Here is a 19,920-nt window from a genome sequence, read left to right as displayed (position 1 = left end):
TAAGGAAGGAAGGACTTAAGTATTTTTTTCCCCCCAGTACAATATTTTAAAGTGCAAACATTTAATATTTCCCATTATTGATGTAAAGAATCAGGCTTTCGCCAATTAATGAGCTTTACAAATCACTGCCATCACTAGCATAACCTGTCAGGGACCTGTGAGACTAAAACACATCCCTTTTTCCTATGGGAGCCAGGAAATTCTGAGCTCAGGTCCTGGGTTTGGTACATGGAAGTAACAACAGGATTCAGTGCTGGAAAAAAGGCAGCAAAGTTCACATTCCCTTTCCTGCAGGATTGCCTCTGGCCCATTCAGAAACGGCTTTAGCAGAGTGTTGTGGGGGAAAATCCTGCCTAGAAATCAAGTGGCTAAGAACAGGTATCTTTCAGTGGCAAGGAACAATGGAAAAACTTGATAAACCCTTCTCCTCTCTGTACCCTCACAACATTTTACCCAGACACTTCTATTTTCCCTGTTACTGGAGTAAATAAATTTCAAAGCAGAATGTTTGAAAGAGGGAAAAACAGAAACCTATTCTCCTCAAGGGGAATCCAATCCCCTATTTCCTGAGCACCAGAACATGAGCCACGTTTTATAACCCAAACCAAAACCCCCAAGCACCAGGGCCTTTTACCTTGGTTCAAGTGTTTCTCCTCATCTGCCTCTTGCTTTGCCTTGCTGTACTTACTGCGCCTGCCAGAACAAAACACAGCAAGTGAGTGCAAAAGAAGGATCTCTCTCTGGAACAAGCTCAGTTGTCCTGACCTGCAGAGACTTGAGCTGCTGGCACCTGCCACAGCCATGACACAACACACAACCAGGGCAGGAGGATCCTCACACTCCCCTACGTGTTATTGGCATCAACACAGCATCAAAGGAAGCACAAATCTACTTGTATCTCAGCATTTAAAGAAAGAAAAAGAAGTTTGTGCTTCAGCTACTTTTTCTTCAAACTTACTTTTGCAATTGAGGGCCCAAATTGCTTTTCTGCCCAAGCACACAGGGATTCAAATGCTACAACATGGAGGTGTTTTGGTAGATTGACTTTCAAACATCATTAGGCAAATGCCAACATCAATACACTTATTTAACTGCAAATTTAAAACTGGAAACAAGTCTCTTAACACAGAAATCAGGATCTCAGCAGAAAAAAAGGAAGAACCACCAACCCTGACCATCAAAAATTAAGATCCCGAGGATTTTGCTTATTCTTTTAATCACTGCTTAATTGAAGGGGCTGAAGAACTCCTGATGGCAGAACTCCTCTACTAACTCTGTGAGCTGGAGGCAGCAACATAGCAGAGTATGTTAATTCTATAGATTACTACGTCTACACCTACACCTGTGATACTGTAATCTAGTTATGCATTTAATTAGTGCAGCTTTCAGCTCCAATGGACAAGGAGCACTACAAAAAGCTGATAGAAGAAGTTAGTCCATCAGGGAGGATACTTAGGAGACTGCTCAGCCAAATGTGTAGGAATTTGAAGTTGCCCAGCATTCAGTGGTATGTAGATGCAGAGAAATGATTTGGGCTTTTACCCACCCATCCTTGAGTGCTCAGAACCAAGCACAGAGCAGACAGTGCTGAAGAGAAGGGTTTACTGTTGCTTGCCTGTTCCTAGGCTGTTCCTGGAAAATCCAAGACCCAGGAGAACTGATTGGCAAAAGGCTGGGGTGGAGAGAAGAGGGAAGGCAGAAGGAGAAACCAAGCCTGGAGAACAGGAGGGGAGAATGGCACTGCCAGCAATGTCCAGCTGCTGCCTGGAGTGGGGCAGGGGCCAACCAGGCCTGCCAGGGACAGCAGGGTGACACTGGGTTCATTAATGGGCTGAAAATGGTGCATAAGGAGAAGAGGAAAATGGGAACAGGTACAACAAAGACCTATAAGATGTGAGTTAAAAGGGGTCAAAAAACTCACAGGTAACAGAAAGAAAAGACATAATGCAGCAAATCTCCCTGAGTCTTACCAGACCTCTTCTGTCAGCAAAACCCCTCTGCCCCTTAGCAAAAAGCATCTCACTTCCCACTCTGCACCTGCCCTGTGGGGAATGGCAGCTTCCCACTGCTGTCAGCTGGGAGGCCACTCCCAGCCTTTCCCTTTGCAGTCCTCCTGCTGGGTCATACAACACACTATGCCAAGAATAAAACAATACAAATTAACCATTAAACAGAAGGAAAAAAGTCCTTTTTGACATGTGACAACAACCTGATCTTTGAACCAAGCATCACAGCTCCCAACAGGACAGACAAAAAAAGCAGGTTCACATCCAACCATAAACCAGTGGGAGCTTCTTCTCTTGAAACACAAACGGCAAGTTATTAAAACTCACACTGGATCCAAACATCCATTTAAACAGATTATTTGCCCCAGAACTTACAGCACTGGTATAACAGAGCTGAGTGAAATATTGGGATCATGTTCTGCTCCCAGCTACTGAACTGAGTAAGAAGGAACAGGCAGCACAAATCTCACCCAAGGCCACAAAAGGCCAGGCCAGCTAAGGGGACTGCAGAGATGGTTTCAGGTATTGTATGGAAGGAAAAAAGGGAAAAAGAAGATTCTGCATTTTAATCAGGATGCTTCAAATTAATTTTATTAATGTTCAGGCACAGATGGGAAATACAGAATGCTAACAGACTTTGCATGAAAGCATTTTAAGTATGAAAAAAACTCTCTTTATCTTATTTTTAAAAAGTACAAGCACCCTCACAACAGATTAAAAAATAACCTTCCCCCACTAAAAGACAGCAAAAAGCAGAGGAAAACAAAGGGATTACTGTTCAAGCAGTGTAATTGTAGCTTATTAAGTTTAAATAATACCTTCTAAACTAACTACCTACTTCCACCTCTCACCGTGTCACCTGTTGACCTCTCCTGCCCGGCTTTGGGCAGGACACTGCTGTGTGCCATTGTCCTGGAGAGCAGCCCAGGAGCCCCACGCCACGGGGCACAGGGCTGGGGCTGCCTCTGGGGCAGCTCACCTGAGTGGCAAAGGGAGCCTTTGTCACAGAGCTGAATGCCCTAATTACCGGGATTTGGGCACTGGTGATTAAGTAGCCGGCATTCAGAAAAGAACACAGAAGCTTTCAGGAGCTGCAGGGGTCAGAGACAGGCAGAGCTACAGGTGGGGCTGGTGATGAAGAGGAGTTAACAGCGGGGGGAATTAGCAGGCACTGAGGTGAAACAGCAGGACCTGGTTGCCATGCCCCTGCTCCCGCCTCCTCCTTCCCGCACAAAGAGGGATGGGGGGCTCAGGACCAGGCTGGCAGAGCACCTCCTCCAACACCACCGGAAAAATGTGGGCAAATGTGTCAGCAGAGCAAAGAGAAATCCATTTATCAGCTGGAAGAATTTCTGAGAGAAACTTTCAGATGACCAGGATTTGGTCAGACCACCTTACTACACACAAGCACTTTTAGAAGATATCTCTCTCTGTTTTACACTACCCCGAATCCTTTACAACTCATTTTGAGATGCTGCAATTTCCCTCAGCATTCCTTCAGAGCAGGATTTAGGACCACCCACCCCATGTCCTGCCCGCTGCTCCATGGATGTCCCCATCCAAACCTCGGGAAGTTTAAAGGAACATTAGGCAGATTGGTTCTCGCATAGCAGGGCACAGCCAAACAGCCTGAGCTGCCTGAAGGCAAAGTCCTTCGACTAATTCTGCTGTAAAGATGAATTTTGGGATTTGAACAATGTCTTGAAAAAAGCATGAGGCTAAATTAGCAGTCATGACCCAGTGTTCAAAAGTGGGCACCCACAGCACGTGCCCTGTTCCCACATTGGCTCGTGGATGCACAGAGGCCAAGTCTGCAGGCCAGAGCACAGGCCTGATTGTACAAATATGACTTTTAGGTCATGGTTAGATTACAAAACCTTCACATGGGGACTCTCTGGACAGAAAAGCTTTTTCTCATCTGAAGTAATTTTGGAACAAAGTATAATTATTTTGCTATTAACTTCTGCTGGCGTAGGAACATCATGAAATATCCCCAAAGTCCACACCTCTAAATGACATTGTGATAGTGGTTAAAATCATTAGAGTGACAGTGAATGTTAGAGTAGATTCTGTTTATTGAGAGCTACTTCCAGCTACTGGAGAGCTGTGTATTAAGGGCTATTAATTAGCAAGGAACCATGCATTAGTATGCACAGAGCAGTTTTACTGTCCTAGTATTTCATTCATCTTGCTCTGTCTTTCCCCTTCATGGCCCCTCTGAGACCAGTGCAGAGCCACGGGACATCCCCGAGCCCATGGCCACCAGGATGTTTTATCTCCGTTGCCAGCAGTGCCTGGACCGGGCTTTTGTCCCTGCTGCCCACCTGCCCTGGGGTGCCTTTGTGTGACTGCAGGCTCTGGGCAGAGATAAGTGAGCAGACAGCCCTGGGCAGACCTGTCTGAGCCCTGCAGGTCTGTCAGTACCTGGCTCCAGGCAGCCTCTCCTCTGACAGCTTTATGGCCGATCCTAACGAGAATCAATACGAGGGCAAGGGGTTGACAGTTCATTTTCTAAAGAGTGATCCATTGAGGGCCAATCACCAAGCAGTGTTTATCAGCCTTGGGAAGAGACATTTTTTTTATAGGGGGAGAAGGGGAAGGAATCATCTCAAAGCAGCTCGACAGGCTCAATTCTCCAAGGTGGCGACTCATAATTAGAAATCCAATGTATCCTGCTATCAATCCTACCTTAAATAATAAAGTGATCAATAAAAGCGAGAGGAGATTAAGTCATCAAGCTCAGTGATGCTATTTTCTGTTGCAATGGCTTTTAATAAACCTGTCTCTCCACACCACATTTTCATATGTTCTGTTCTTCTTTGCTCTTGCCAGCATGGAGGCTCTGAGTTGAACACCCACAGAAAGTGATCACAATGCATGTCTACTTTCCAGATATTACAATCACAGTCACTTAAGTGCACCCCAGGACAATTTAAACACAGCAAATGAAGAGGAGTTTGAGTGCATTTACAGCTGATGCCATTAAACTGACCAACAGAGACTGACAAAATGTGCATCGCTCAGATCCCAGGCTTCAGATGCAGTAATGACACAAGCAGTTTTATCTCAAAATTATACTGAAGCAAGATCATGCTGATCTTTTAAAATGAGATTGAACACAAAGATGAAGACAGAAACACTCACACTGTGTTTCTGCTACAGTGTCCTCCCACTCACAGGATTGTTCCTGATGCCTGGGTTGAATCTGGGAGAATGAACAAGCACTTGGTAGAAGATTATGGGGCTGCATCCATGAAATACTCGATGCAGTTCTTCTGTGTTACTGCATCTGATGCTGAATGACTGTGGCTTCATTTTACAGTGATATCCCCTCACACAGGAAGGACTAGTACAGACTCATAGACTAACACAGAATCACCAGCATAGCAGTCTGATGGCTTAGTTAACAAAACTGCCGTTGTTTGTTCCCTGTCTGTCAGCAGTCAGTCCAAGAAAATCTACTGTACCCATACCCATGAAACTTAACTTCAAATTACACTAACCACAGATCTCTAGCTGGCTTGCTTCTCAATGCCAGTTATTGGAATCAGCTTTGCATTTGAAGAGCAAATAGAGCTGGAACTATTGCCATTACATCACATGCTGCTTGGTACTAATGTCGAGAAGATCAAAGCTACACGGGAGAAGGCTTGTAATGCAAATGTACTGTTTATGATGCTAATCAAAGAATTTAGCTTTGTTTGGAGGAGACAAAAAGCTCCCTGATGAAAGAGGGAGAGGGAGAGAGAAGCTTAAGTTCTTACCTCCTGCTGATGACAAAGGCTGCAATGAGAATGACCACAAGAACAACACTGCCAGCCACCGAAACAAGCAGCACTGTGGGATTGGTACCATCGCCAATGATGGGGGAAGGAACTGAAAACAGAAAAGGGAGCATTTGTGTCAGACAACCTAAAAAAATCAACCTAGGTAGCACTCAATTGGGCTTTCTGGCTTATGAAGGCAGTTTAGAGTAGCACTCACATCTACTTTCAGGTCTTTATTATATAGTCATTTGACACAATTTTTCCAACTGCTAATAAGCTGAAGACATGATGTTTGATAATTATTTGGAAAACTTCATTTCACCAGGAACAAGGACTCTCTCTCCTTCTCCCCTCCAGTGCTGCTCAGAGGGTATAATGACTAATTTTTTTTGCCTTTCTAATTGCTTTCCACTCTTCTTTCCTCCTCCTTTTTCTTTCAGGGAGGACCAGATATCACTCCACAACTGACACTAGCAGAGTAAGTAATTTTAAAATGTCTGCTCTCTTCCTGATGAATTGTTTTCAGTTGTTAACATCCTGAATGACATTGCCACTAACTGGCATGACCTTAACTTGATTTAAGGAGACCTCTATGTCCAAAATAAAATAGGTTTGGTCACAGTGCCTTTCTGCCACTGAAAAGCAAACATTTTGGGGGCTAAATCTGCATGTTTCCTTGAGCAAAGTGAAAAGCCTTATTGACAGCATAGTTTGAACATTCTTGTCTTTATATAACTGTCTAAAGAAAAGTGCAAGTATGGGAGCTGATGTAGGACACCTAACTGATCTGTGCCAATAGCTTGTAAAAGGAAGTGACAGGGTTCTATTCTCCTTGAAATAAGATATTCCAGAAATGTGCAAATGTCTATTTTTCAGAAAACAAAATCTCTCAAGCATCAATGGCTTCCAGGTGCTTATGAGGGTCCTGTTTCCTTATACCACAGTTCAGTACTGTCACTGCTAGAATCTACAATACAGTGTGGTATTCACATTCCCCGGAAAAATCCCTTTTGCCCAGGATTTTTCTCCTAGGAAGCTGAGAAGCCTCAGAGAAAAAGGAAAACAATTATTATTTCAATTGATTTTCCTGTGTTTTGCTTGTCTGGAATGTGTTTGGAGATTGTTTCACTAGTTTCTGGTGTGTTATTTTGACTCATTGGCCAATCAGTGCCAAGCTGTGTTGGGACTCTGGAGAGAGTCATGAGTTTTTCATTATTATCTTTTTAGCATTCTGTGATTATCCTTTGTATTCTTTAGTATAGTTTAGTATTCTTTAATATAATATAGTATCATAAAATAATAAATTAGCCTTCTGAGGACATGGAGTCAGATTCATCATTCCTCCCTGCCACGGGGCTCCCTGCAAATACAACAATATAGATGTCTCGGGCCAGCTTCATGCCATCACCAACACCATGTGGCCATGCAGGAACATCATCTCAGAGCACTCACACCACAGTCCAAGCACCCAAGGGGAAATTCCCCGCACACAGCCCATGACATCTGCACTCTCTGCTGCAGGAGAAGCAGCGCGGGGTGGGAATGCCACTACCTGTGTTGGTGGTGAACTCGAAGGGCCCGCTGAAGTCCCCGTAGCCTGCTGCTGTCCGGGCCCGCACATGGAACACGTAGGAGGTCAGGGGGTTGAGGCCTTTGATGTCGGTGTTCCTGGAGGCCGTCTTCACGATGCGATAGCTGCGCTCGTTCTGGTCCTGCCACGGCAGAGCACAGGGTGATGGAGACAAACTGAACCTGGAACCCCACTGCCTTGCCAGAACTGTCACATGGAAGATGAGTAACAGCAATGGAATGCTCAAAATACATCCTGAGGGCTCCTGCTGCTGGCCTTGCTCAATCCCCCTAGTGCACGGGGCTCTGAGCAAGCCAAAAAAGGAGGATGAGGCAGTACGTATGATGCTCATATATCACTGATTATTTAAGAAGTCACACAGTGAAAACCTTTGGAAAACGGCCAAGCATTCAAATAGGATCCTCTTGATGAACAAGCACATTTTACTCACACATGCAGGCACTTTCCTTTTCTTTCTACCAGCCAGAAGCCATAAAAAAAAAAAATGATAAAAATATTTTTAAAAAGAAAAGACTTAGAAAACATCTTCCAGAATGTCCATTATTAAAAATGATTCTATTTTTGGCTGGAAAATCTATCAGAAAATGTAATAATCTATCTTCCCTGCAAATCAGATGCCTTTTAATGTATGTGGAAAGCAAGTAAGTGATTTTTTTAAATAAAAAAATTAGAAGTATTCATGTGCATGTGAGAGACAGCGTGCACAAGCAAGAGCAGGTAATTGTTCATTTCTGCAGAGATCCTTCAAAGAAAATAGCTCTTTTCATAATTCCCTACTTGAGAAGTTATTTGAAGGAATAACATCTCCCTCTAACTTGGAAAGTATGAAGAATCTAATTTTCTCTCCTTATTCTCTATTAAAAGCCAGCCAGTCCACACTATCACTCTAAGCAGGAGCTGTCGGCAAACAGATCTTATTATTATGACTCTGTTATATACTTCATTATTATACTTCTGTCTATGAAGTAAAGCTAATGTCTCACTTCTGCCCAACACTATTGACTCTCATTATAAATGTGATTGCTATAAAAGCTCCGTTTCTAGGTAGGAAAGAAATAACAAAATAAACTCATACAGTACAGCAGGAACAGCCTATGAGTCTTACTCTTTCAAGCAGCCATTCAAGTGCATGAAATCCTTAATTGGATTTTATTAAACTGAATCTATTTCGTTTCAAATGATGGAATCCTATCTGGAAATAAACCACAGTGGAATGGAGTAAAAAAAATCTGTGCCCAAGCCCACCCTGGCTTGTCCATTTTTGAGCAGTACCTTTTCATAGTATTTGACCTCATATTCCAGGATGACTCCATTTGGCCTGTCAGGCTCCAGCCAAGCCAAGGCAACACTGTGCCTTGTTATCTCCTTAGCCTGGATCAATGCAATTGGGGATGGAGCTGCCAGGAGAAAAAAAAACCAAAAAAACATAAGCAATCATTTCATTTTAATGAGGAACATGTATTTTTAGTTGTAACGTTCACAACATGAGCACTTTCAGAAATTGTGTTTTTCTTGGGAGGTGGGGATGAGAGGAAATTAGAAACATTAAAGATTTTTTCCCATTTTCTCTACCAAAATGACATTTAATCATCTCTAAGAAAGATTGGGTTTGGATGCTGGACAGTATTAGATAGGTGGGTTTTGAACTAGCAACACAGTTGTCTAAGCACTGCAATGTTCATGAGGCCCAGATAAAAACCTTAATATGAGATCATGGTACTAAAAGGATCTCTTATTTTTGTCCTGTGTCATTTTGGTCCACAGTCACTCTCTTCTTCCATCTCCCAAAATTACTGATGTTATTCCATTAGCTACTTACTTTAAAGGAATTATTATGTTCCTGAGGTTCCAACCTTGTTTTCTCTAAAGCTGAGAAAATATTGCCTCTGAATTTAGTAAGGCCAGAGTAAAGCTGAATACATATAATTTAGGGCCTCCCACTACAACAGGAAACATGTATTTCAACAGTCTGAGCAAATTTGTGTCTCACAACTTCTCCTGCTTACACCCAAATCTGTGAGCAGTCCCTGGAAAACGGGCAAGGGCCAGATTCTGGTTTTGGTAGCTCCTTCCCAGCCAAAAGACACCAGAGCCTGGTCCGGTGTGTGCCAAAATGGCATCTCCTGACCCTGTCCCATGTGGCGCTGCATTGATGCCACAAATAGAAAGAGCAGGATTGCACCACCACGGGTAAGGGCTGCAGCATTTTTGGAAAAACTCTACCTAGCAACAAGCTAAACTCCAAGACCCTTTAAACTGTATCTGTGTCAGTAATAAAGGCTGCAATGAAGAAGATAATGGAAAACATCTCTTTGTGCACCGTGCACAGTCTAAAGAGCCCCTGCTAATGCTGAAGTTCAGGTTTCTGACTGGCTGGAGGACAATGCCTTCTCCCTCTGCCTGTGATAGCAGCAGATTCATGGCTGTGCTGGGGAACGGGTTTCTGAAGATTTATGAACCCGGCTGCCCCTTTCTTGCTGTTGTGTTGCTGTGTGGTCACATCTCTAGCCAGCTGTTATCAAGCTCTTTTGATGCTGACAATAGCTGGTATAAATGGTGGAGTCTCCAGGGATAAAAAGGGACATTCATGAAATTTTTAATCTTATCTAACAAAGCTGTCCTGTATAACCAGAGATTAGAGGTCTTCCTAAATTGAATATATTTCTTCTTTTGTCCCCTGATGCTGTAGCTGCTCTTTTCCCTCCACTTCCCTTTCTTTTTGTTTCTTTTTCTACCTTTAACTTTGGAATGACGATCCATGAAAATGTTATAAAGTTAAAAGTATCCTTGAAACAGATATCCTTGAAAACTACCAAGAAAGGCAAATAAATAAAACAGTCACTATAAATGAAAGGAAAATTGAATGTTGAAAGCCTCAAACCTACTTGACCATATCAGACAGTTCTGATGGAAGTGAAAATAACCAGTAGATGCTGCAGTCACAAAAGGGTGTCTCCTCTTGATGTGAAACCATCAGGGAGCTGCTTCCCGATTTACTATTTGACAGTTTGGCATCTCTGTTAGAAATGCCTCCAAAACCTTTATCTCTTTTTTCCTTGTCTGTCTCTCACAGGCAAAGGCAAACACTGAATGACAGCGGAGACTATAAACACACAGCCAACAGGGAGGATCCAGGTGTGCTCCATCAAATTATATCTGTGGCACGACTGCAAACCTGCTTAATAACCTCACACTTCCTCAAGAGGGGATCAAACCTTTTTTTAATTCCCGTCTGCAATAAGAATACTGCTCAGCTAATAAATTAGAAATCAGATTTGTTACCCTAAAGCGCACACGCACACGCCATTACTGATAAACCAAGCGGAGAGAAATCTGCTTAGTTAATCGCTGCCTCATGCAGGGCAGACAGCAATTCTTTTTACTGAGAATCCATCACTTATGCTGCTCTGACCTCAAGAACTGTAGAGAGAAAGTTCCCTTTCTTTCCTTTATCCTCTCTTTAACCTCCTTGGTTTGCCATTTCATTTCAGCAAGCATCTATATTGGAATTTACTGAGTCCTTCAATATTGGGCTGGTAAGTGCTGTATGAAAACACATTTCTTCTCTGTTGTAAAATGGCTATTTGCAGCAGAAGAATTTATATTAACTAAACCTTCTAGTGAAAGACTCTCAGCTTTATACAGCTTAACAAGTGATTTCTCACTTCTCCCAAAAAATGGACAGCTGATCTTAGGCACTACACCATACTGGAATAAACAACATGCCGCTGGTTTCTAGGACACAAAAAGGACTTTTACATCAATTCCTTCGTTACTCCATTCACTTTTAAGAATGGCCCTTTTTTTTCCTTCCTGCCCTTTATATGCAAATTCATCCTCCTTAACTTTTAGTATCTTCTTTTGTCCTGGATTCTGCAGATGAGCCATTTGTTCCTGACTTTGTTTGGACTGCACATCCTGCCTCTCCATACAGAAATACTAAGAATGCCAAGTTCAATTACAGAACTGAAAGAAGCTCTTCAGGAGTGACATCCCTGCAGCACAGACCTACAGTGGTCTATACAATAGGATGGTGAGCTGAAACTCTGAGGACCTTGAGAAGCTGGACCCAGTACCCACAAGGTACTACAGTTATGCCACTGCATGGATACAATCAACAATTATCAATTCCCTTTTATTTCTGCAAGTAGCCCCACAAATCAGTGTTATTTTCCCCCTTTTTTTTTTCAAGATCCACCATCTAACCTGAAAGACTGGACTCCTGGAAGAACACCAGTTTCTCCTTGCACATGTATCACCAGAAGGCATAAGAGACTGGTCAATATTGTCCAGAATAAAGAGGACATCAGCACTGCCAGCTCAACATGGCACTCCAGGCAGCAGACACAGCCTGAGTGAGCTTGTGCAAAATATTTACATTCTTTGTTCTTCTGCCTTTTGCCTTTAAATTGCCTCTTAGGGATGATGTGAAGATAAACTTGTAACAGGTTGTAAAATGATGCTTTGATCACAAGCAGAATAAAAGAATACTCTCTTCTGTGTGCGTGGGCTAACTGTTCATTAGATGCATACATTCCTACATAAAACACATTGAGGACAGCTTGACCAAAAAGAATAACATTCACAATTAAGGTGTTCACAGTAAGATCCCATGAAATTATGAAATTTTCTTTCACCTTTTGCACTTTCCTCCACCCTGCTCCTTTATGTTTGGAAAGCAGCAGTAAGCAATGACTTGTTTGTCAATCATCACTGCTTACAACAGCCAGCTTCCTGCCACACATGCACAGACTGCACATACCAAGCACCAATTCTACCAGAACAGCCCATTTCACAAAATGAGGTATTTTGGTGTCTAAAAAGGGGGCTCCCCTTGAACAAAGGCACCAAGTGTAACTTTCCTAAGTTCAAAGCTCAGCAGTTCCTCTCCCTTAAAAACCCCACTCCCTACTGATGTGAATGTTGCAATTTTCTTTCATCTACTTCCTCAATAACCTGCCATTAAACACCTACTAGTAGTTTTATTACCTCAGTTCTGAGCTTGTGGCCTACAGAGAGAGAAAGAGCACAGATGTACTACAAAAACTTCACCCAAATGCCATAAAGCCATGTCCCAAGGCTAGCCGGTGCTGAATTGTAGCAGTTTTGAGGCACTTTAAAGGATGGCAGAGGCAGAGTGTCAGTTTTTCATTACTGCTTCAAATTAGGAGGGGTGGGAGGGAATGGAAAGAGGAAAAAAACAGGAAATAAATAGATGCAATAAAGTCTCTGGCATGTAGGCATCCATGAGTGAAAACAGTCCTTTATAAAACTACAGCACATGAGTACTCAGATATCAAAGATACACAATGCCCAGTGTTTTATTGAAGATGCCTTCTTACCCACAGCGGGGTTTACTTTCCACTCCCCATGATTTGAATTTAAATGGATCATGTTTACTCAAGGGGTCTTTCACTGACTGAAAAATATACCCACAGTTTGTACATTATCTCAGCTAAATTCAAATAACATATTTAAATTTAATTACTTGAAGCTTAGGGGTTTTCATGCTTTTCTTTATTCCCTCAATTGCACACAACACTTATTTGTTCTTATCAATGGCTATGCGCTTTGTCAAGCATCAAAATTAAATGCTTGAAAGCACTAATGATGTTACTGTGATTAAGGGTTTTTACCTTCCAGGGTAGATACTAAAAGCCTGCTCCATTATTAATTACTTTTAAAAAAAAGAGAAAAAAAAAGGAAAATATTTCTGAGAATCTAACACTGAAGAAAAGTCCTCTGAGAAATCAAAACAAGAAAATAAAAGGTCTTTCATTAAAAAAATCTTCTCTTGATTAGGACACAACATATTTAAGGGAACCTGGCACATTTCAGGTTTTCTCTTTGACTATTTACCTTGTAACACTGTGGGCGTTTACAAGAGATTTTGTAAATTATATTGGTAAATAATCTCACAGCAGGAAAACTATATACAGCACAAAGAATCAAATACAGTTTTCATAATTTTTAAAAGCCCATGCTCTGGGCCAGATTCTGATCATTTTATTCATGTAAGAGGGCATCTCAGTTGACTAGCTGTCACACTGATTCAAATCGAGGGAATGTCCAATGCTCTTTAGTTACATAAAACTAATTACATAGTTTTACATAAAACTAAAACATATTTACCAGAATAAATTACAAAGAAGGCAGTTCTCTTTCAGAGAATCACAGCATTGTTAGGGTTGGAAGGGACCTCTGGAGATCATCCAGTCCAATCCCCTGCCAAGGCAGGGTCACCTGGGCAGGTTACATAGAAATGAATCCAAATGGGTTTGGAATGCCTCCAGAAGGGGAGACTTCATGACCTCCCTGGGTGGCTGTTCCAGTGCTGTTCTTCCTCATGCTGAGGAACTGCTTATGTTTTAATTTATGGCCTTTGCTCCTTGTCCCATCACTGGGCACCACTGAAGAGAGCCTGGCACCATGCTCTTGGCACCCCTTTGAGATCTCGTTATTGCATTAATGAGATCTCCTCAGTCTCCTCCAGACTAACCAGGCCCAGATCCTGCAGTCTCTCCTCATAAGAGAGATGCTCCAGACCCCTCATCATCTTTGTGACATCCACTGGACTCCCTCCAGTCACTCCTTTTCATCATCGTACTGAGGATCCCAGAACTGGACACAGCACTCCAGATCTGGCCTCACTGGTACCAGAAAACACTTTAGCATGACCACAGTTCCAAACATATGCAAAGCATATGTACAAGGCATGTATGCTCATCAGGATAAGCACAGGAAAGGCTCCTGCACATGTGTGAGGCGATGTGCACTCCCAGATTAGATGTCTGTGCACGTCTGAAGAGCCAAGCTGGAGTCTGGCATTCCCATTCTTCACTGTCAGCATGACAGCTACGCCTTCTCCCAGGGACCTGCCAGAGTCTGTGGGCTGCCTCTGCGCTTTAAAAACTAACCACATGCATATTTGGGGCTTTTTTCATTATTCCCTCTGTAAAAGTGGAGCAAACATTTGTACTAGTGATGATTGGACCAGGTTAGGACTTGGACAAGGATCTAGAGGGCTGATTGCTCAACCAAGCCACTGGAAGCTTCCCAAGACATTCCCGAGTGCTCTGTCTTCCCACCGTCTGCCTCTCCTTCCCCCAGGAATGACGACTGGCGAGGAACACCTCCCAGCCTGGAGAGTGAGACACGCCAAGATTCAGGGCAGCGTTTTCACGCTTTTAGTGTTTAAAGCAAAGACTTTAAATCTCCGCCTGTGGAGTAAAGTGCCCGAGGTTATCCACCCACACACCAAAATCCCGGCCGGGCGCAGGGAGAAGCAGTGTGACAGCTGAGCTTGGCCTCCTTCTCCCAATCCCTTTAACCAGCCCTAATGCTGCTGAGCTGAACTTTCCCTCCTTCTTGCTAGAAATTACACTGCTGAGGGAAAGCACCAGCTTGGCCACAGGATATTCTCACAGGACACCTTCATCCCAAAATAACAGGCACAAAGGATCTTCCCATGCTTTCCAGTCTCTGCAACCAGGTCACAGACCTCTGAGAAAAACAAGTGACAGGCTCTCAAACCCAGGGACCAGCTCACATCAGTTGTTTGTAATGAAGTGTTCATAAAGAAAGGAGCTAGAAAATGAGATTTTAAAGACTGTTAACACAGTATTATTATGTTTTAAACATTTCCTCTGTTTTAAAGTTTTCATTTCTTGCCTCTCCCAAAAGAACCTGTGCTGCAAATCTTGCCAAACCACAAAAGCTGGCTCTGACTTGCATCAAATCAAAAGCTTGAAGGAAAACCCAGGCTCTCAGCAGCAACAAATAGTAGTAGTTGAGGATTATTAGAGTGCTGTACTTTTACTACCTAAGTCAGCTTCATTTCTTGGTGACTAGCAGTGTGCTGAGGCTCCACAAAGAGCCTGTGTATTTTCTGGGCTGCACATCCAGTTCTGTGTCACTTTTAGCACAGACTACTTCAACATACCAGAACTACTCTAATTTAGATCAAAACTATTACAGGAATTGAGATGTGACCAGAGTTCCCTGTGGTTTACATCAGAAATTAAGGGAGGATGAAGAAGATTTTTGCAAGCCCAGGAGATGGCTTGATCTGGGGATCAAAGAGGGCCAGCTCTTGACAGCAATACATTATTTTCAGGTACTGGCTCCTCCAATTTTGAAGGCCAAATAATGATGTCAGCTTATGCAATGAAGGTCTGGAACTACTCCAGAGATCTGAATCTGCAATCTACAATCTCAAAGATTGCCTTAAACCAAAAGATTATAGAATCTACATAGCATTTAGCAAAAGATTTGTATTACAACTGAAGCATGGGGTCTGTTTCATCTGAAAACTGCTTGTTTTCTTTCTGCTAGCTTGCTAAGAAATCATGTTGGCATGTTCTGACAAGGATAACTTAATAGTTGCCAACAGAAACATGGCAGAATACAGTGTATTTCCTGTATGTATGAATGCCAGTTTAAAACAAACAGGAAAACAAGCCTTTCAGTTGGAAGGTAATTTATAAAAATCTATCTGAACATCACAACCACTTAAAACCCCCAGCACCAAAACATTTCTAAATGCTAGAATGATTAACACGGAAGGGTGAACATACTTTGAGCTGTGAGTTGCTCTAGAAACTCTAGAGCTATAAGTAATTTGTTAAGATGGATAATTAGTCAGCAGCTGTCTGACCCGAGCAGGTTTGGAGCCGCTGGTCACAAAGCAAGTCACGTCGCAGTTACTCTTCCCTCTAGTTGAGCTTGGAATCTGACCCAGTATAAACAGCAATAAATTTTGTAGCCTAAAGAAGCCAACACTGATGCTCCATTGCATTATATTGGCTTGAGAGAAGCAGAAAAAATGGGCCAGGCAGTCCAGACAAAGAGAGACTGCTGTGGGCCAGAGCTGTCCCACTTAGAGGTGAGAGCCCAGGACCTGAATTTGTGGGAAGGATGTGCTGTAATCACCCTCTTCTCAGATGCTGGTCCACCACCAGAAACCCCTGATGGTGTGACACAATGTACAGCAGCCCTGAGGACAGTGGCTCTGGAGGAGCTGAAAGGAGGAATTAGAGACCATAACCCCTAGCTATTAAAGCAGACAATAATATTGGAAATGGAGCATTCCCCAACAGTTCAAAATAAGTTGTCTGGAGAAAATGCTCCACTTAGCATCGTTCCCTCAGGGCAGCTTTGCCTCACCCACGTGCCCTGCTGTTCCTCCCAGGAAGCCAGAAGTAGCCACCAGAGTTAATTCCTGCCCAGAAATAGCCTGTCTTTCACCCTTGCACTGCTGCACAGGAGGAGGACCTGCTGAGCAGCCTTTTCTAAACAAATTCTACTCCCCTCCAGCCCCTTCCACCAGAAAATCAAAGCTACCCTTAAAGAAACACCAGTTACCCTCAAACGAGGCTCCTATCCCAATCTATAAGCCCTTCCTCAAATCAAACAAACATCCAGCTACTCCTCCTTCATTTTGCCATTCTCCTGCCCACAGTTAAGAAATGTTTCACACACATATCATGAGTCAACACACAAGAGGGGAAGAGCTGTTCCTAAATTGCACAGAACCAATGAAATAACTGACTGTATCCGTGCCCTGCAAACCACTTGCTGTGCACAGCTTTCAAGCCTCTTACAACAGTGTTTCAAAAATCCACAAAACAACATAAAAAATACTGACCCTGCTGTTGTAATAGCCCAAAGGGGGAACCCTTTGTCTCACAGGGCATAGGACAGTTCTCACCTGATGCCCCATGTCTGTATCTATTACCAGAAAGCCTCATTTCTGCTCCCTGGTCCTTTCTTATACTTACCACCAAGTCACCTGGGCACATGGTTACCCAAACAGTTATGGCACAAAGCTTAATCCATTACGGGGCAAATGTGTGATTTGGCACCCAGGGCAACACATCTCCTAACGCTGCTCTCCCTGGTTCTCACACAGTTACTTCTTATTTACTTGAAGCATGGATGTCTAGATGATGTATATACATGTGCTAAATAATGTCCTTTGTCACTTACCTTCAGCATTAAGAATATTAGATTTTGCAAAAAGTGCAGCTTAAAAGCCTTTTTAAAATCCAGACAAACAGAAGCCTCTGCCCTATTTGCCACTTAGATGCCTTGGAAATACTGAAGTATCTTCTAAACTAAATAAATAAATAAATAAACGGCATGAGTCATTCTGCTAAAGCAGCATTCGCTATTTTAATAAATAGATTTGGCCACATTGCCTCATCCTGGCTTCTGAAGTGCTTCAGTAATAGCAAAGACTTAGATTTTGCCATTTGGTTTTCTCAGATCAATCATCTAAAGTCAGAAATGACAAGCTTCTTGGGGGAAGAAAAAGTAATAAAATGATAAACATTTTATTTCCACTGTGATCCACAGCTCCAACAGCCACTGCAGGCTGGGTTGGAGCCATGCCCTCCAAACACAATCCAAACTCAGGACTCACTCAACAACAAAAATCACAATTCTCACCTTAACACTTGATAGCATGAACTGTTTCAAAGCCACCAAAGGTAAGGTACTTCAGCCATATTTAGTTTCAGCTCCATCACACAGAAGAGGCTGGTTCAGAAGGTTTGCATTTATGTATTTACATTCCAGCTGAACACAAGCTATAAATTTTAATTATAGTTGATATTCAGAGCATTCAGTTGGCACTCCAGTGAAGTACCTTCTGTACAAAGGTTAGATGGATTTGACATGATACCATCTCTGTCTCTGTGCTGTTGAGAAATCCTTGAGAAATGACTGAATCAAGGTTTGGGTTTTCTGGGCTCAGGTTAGTAGCACTTTGTGAAGAACACTGCTCTGACTGCACTTGGAGATCCTCATTCTTGCAGGATGCTGCAAAACATCTGCCATGCTCCCCATCAAAGTGTCTCTTCTCCAGGGAACAAAGATACTCTGTGCTTTTGGAAAGTACCACAGAGAATCAGACCACAGCACACTTAACTCACACTTGGAGCTCTCCCTCCAGGTCCTTCCACTGGAACTGAATTAAATCACCTTTCCTTCACTCTCAACAGGCAGATTTGTTCAGGAAATTAAAAATCATTAATAGACCCAATGAGAGAAAAAACTCTGCACACAGTGTTGCTACAAAAAGCAAAATTACCTATGCTTGCCATTCATTAAAAAAAAAAGTGATGAGGTACAAACTGGGGAAGAGTCCTAAGCTTCCTGAAACACATAAACCTTAAAATTAAAATCTTAGTTCATGATGTCAGTAGCCAATTACATCATAGGTGGCACATAATTAAACTTATAAAGGGGTTTCATTATTTTGGTTTTATGCTGGATACTGAAAACCAGTGCATTATTTGTTTTAAAATTGTGTCAATTGGAAAAACCCCAAGTGCAATCAGCAATTAAATATTAAAGGTGATTGCCTCAGTGTAAAACACTCCAAAGAATAATTGGTTTCCTGTGCAATGCAAGTGCCATTACAAAGTCTGAAAAATTTCAATACTAAAAATAAATAAATAAAAATTTTAAAAAAAGAAATAACCTTATGAGGTTATGAGGATGTTGACCTGTACAGGTCAACAAAGACCAGCCAGATTTACGTCCTGGAAGAGTACTGAGCTACAGTCTGGGCAAATAAAAGCCCACGAAAACAATAACTTGTGCAGCAGTCAAACAGACTGGTCTGTATTCTGAGTTTGGACCTTTGTTTCCAGTCCCATATTCCAGCAGACAGGATGACACTGACTGACCTCTCGCAAAGGCACCACTGGCCCTGCACCCCTATCTGGAGTGCCACAAAGAGCCCACAAACCCTGCAGCTCCTCCAGGACTCCCCTTGGCTGCTCCATGCCCAGGGAGCTTGAAAAACATGGGATTCAACACTCAGCCACTTACACATTCCAGTCACTTTCTGCCTTATTTATGTGCATGCACAATATCCTGATAAACTGTAAGGGAGGCTGTGGCTACTCCATCTGCATTCCCTTTTATGCTGGGAAGATAAATTGGGGCTGATTCAGAGGACAGATTTAAAGAACGCAGTCTGTTACAGAGACAAGCACAATCTTCCCAGGGAGCCCTTGTAGCGGGTTGTCTCCAGATCATGCCTTGATTTGTTTGCTAAAATAAATGGGACAGCACACAAAACTCAATTCATATACCAGACACCTCTCCCAGCCCACTATACTTTCCTATTTTGCTCAGTCAAAATTGTCTTGTTCTATTATCTCTCAAAAAGACCACTTAACGGCAACATAGAAAATTAAAAATAATAAAAAGCTAATTAAAAATTCCAGTGCTTTCCTTTTAGCCTTTGGTAATCTGCGGAATTGGAAGACATTTCTATCCAAAGCACATCACAGTTTAAAGGTTTTTCTGACTGTAATAATCTATGGATGCTTTCAGTGGATTTTAATACAGGCAAAACCAAAGATATTTTATAGAGCAGTAGAAGAATTTAATAAAAAAATCAGAATCAGTCAATTGTCTTTTCAAGACTAGGTGATAGAATTCAATAGCAGGGATAAAAGTCCTAATAAACTCTGCAGGAACAGTTCAGAAGGCTGAGACAAAAGCTATAATTTCCTTTCAAATTAACAGTAGGATTTTTCCA

General features: G+C 42.4%; 1 protein-coding gene across 1 annotated transcript in view; it reads right to left on the bottom strand.

Moving 5' to 3' along the window:
- The window catches only part of EPHA4 (EPH receptor A4), a 104,681-nt gene that overhangs the window by 18,964 nt on the left and 65,797 nt on the right, over positions 1-19,920 (bottom strand). Inside the window, exons 6-9 of the mRNA XM_039722360.1 lie at positions 8,637-8,761; positions 7,326-7,485; positions 5,771-5,882; positions 635-693 (exon numbers count right to left, since the gene is read on the bottom strand). Coding sequence (XP_039578294.1) covers positions 635-693; positions 5,771-5,882; positions 7,326-7,485; positions 8,637-8,761 — 456 coding nt within the window. The remainder of the gene's footprint in view (positions 1-634; positions 694-5,770; positions 5,883-7,325; positions 7,486-8,636; positions 8,762-19,920) is intronic.

The sequence above is a fragment of the Passer montanus genome, unplaced genomic scaffold, assembly GCF_014805655.1.
Source record: "Passer montanus isolate IOZ18808 unplaced genomic scaffold, ASM1480565v1 scaffold48, whole genome shotgun sequence".
Lineage (NCBI taxonomy): Eukaryota > Metazoa > Chordata > Aves > Passeriformes > Passeridae > Passer > Passer montanus.
The sequence above is the reverse complement of the archived record's forward strand: the minus strand, read 5'-3'. Positions and strand labels throughout refer to the sequence as shown.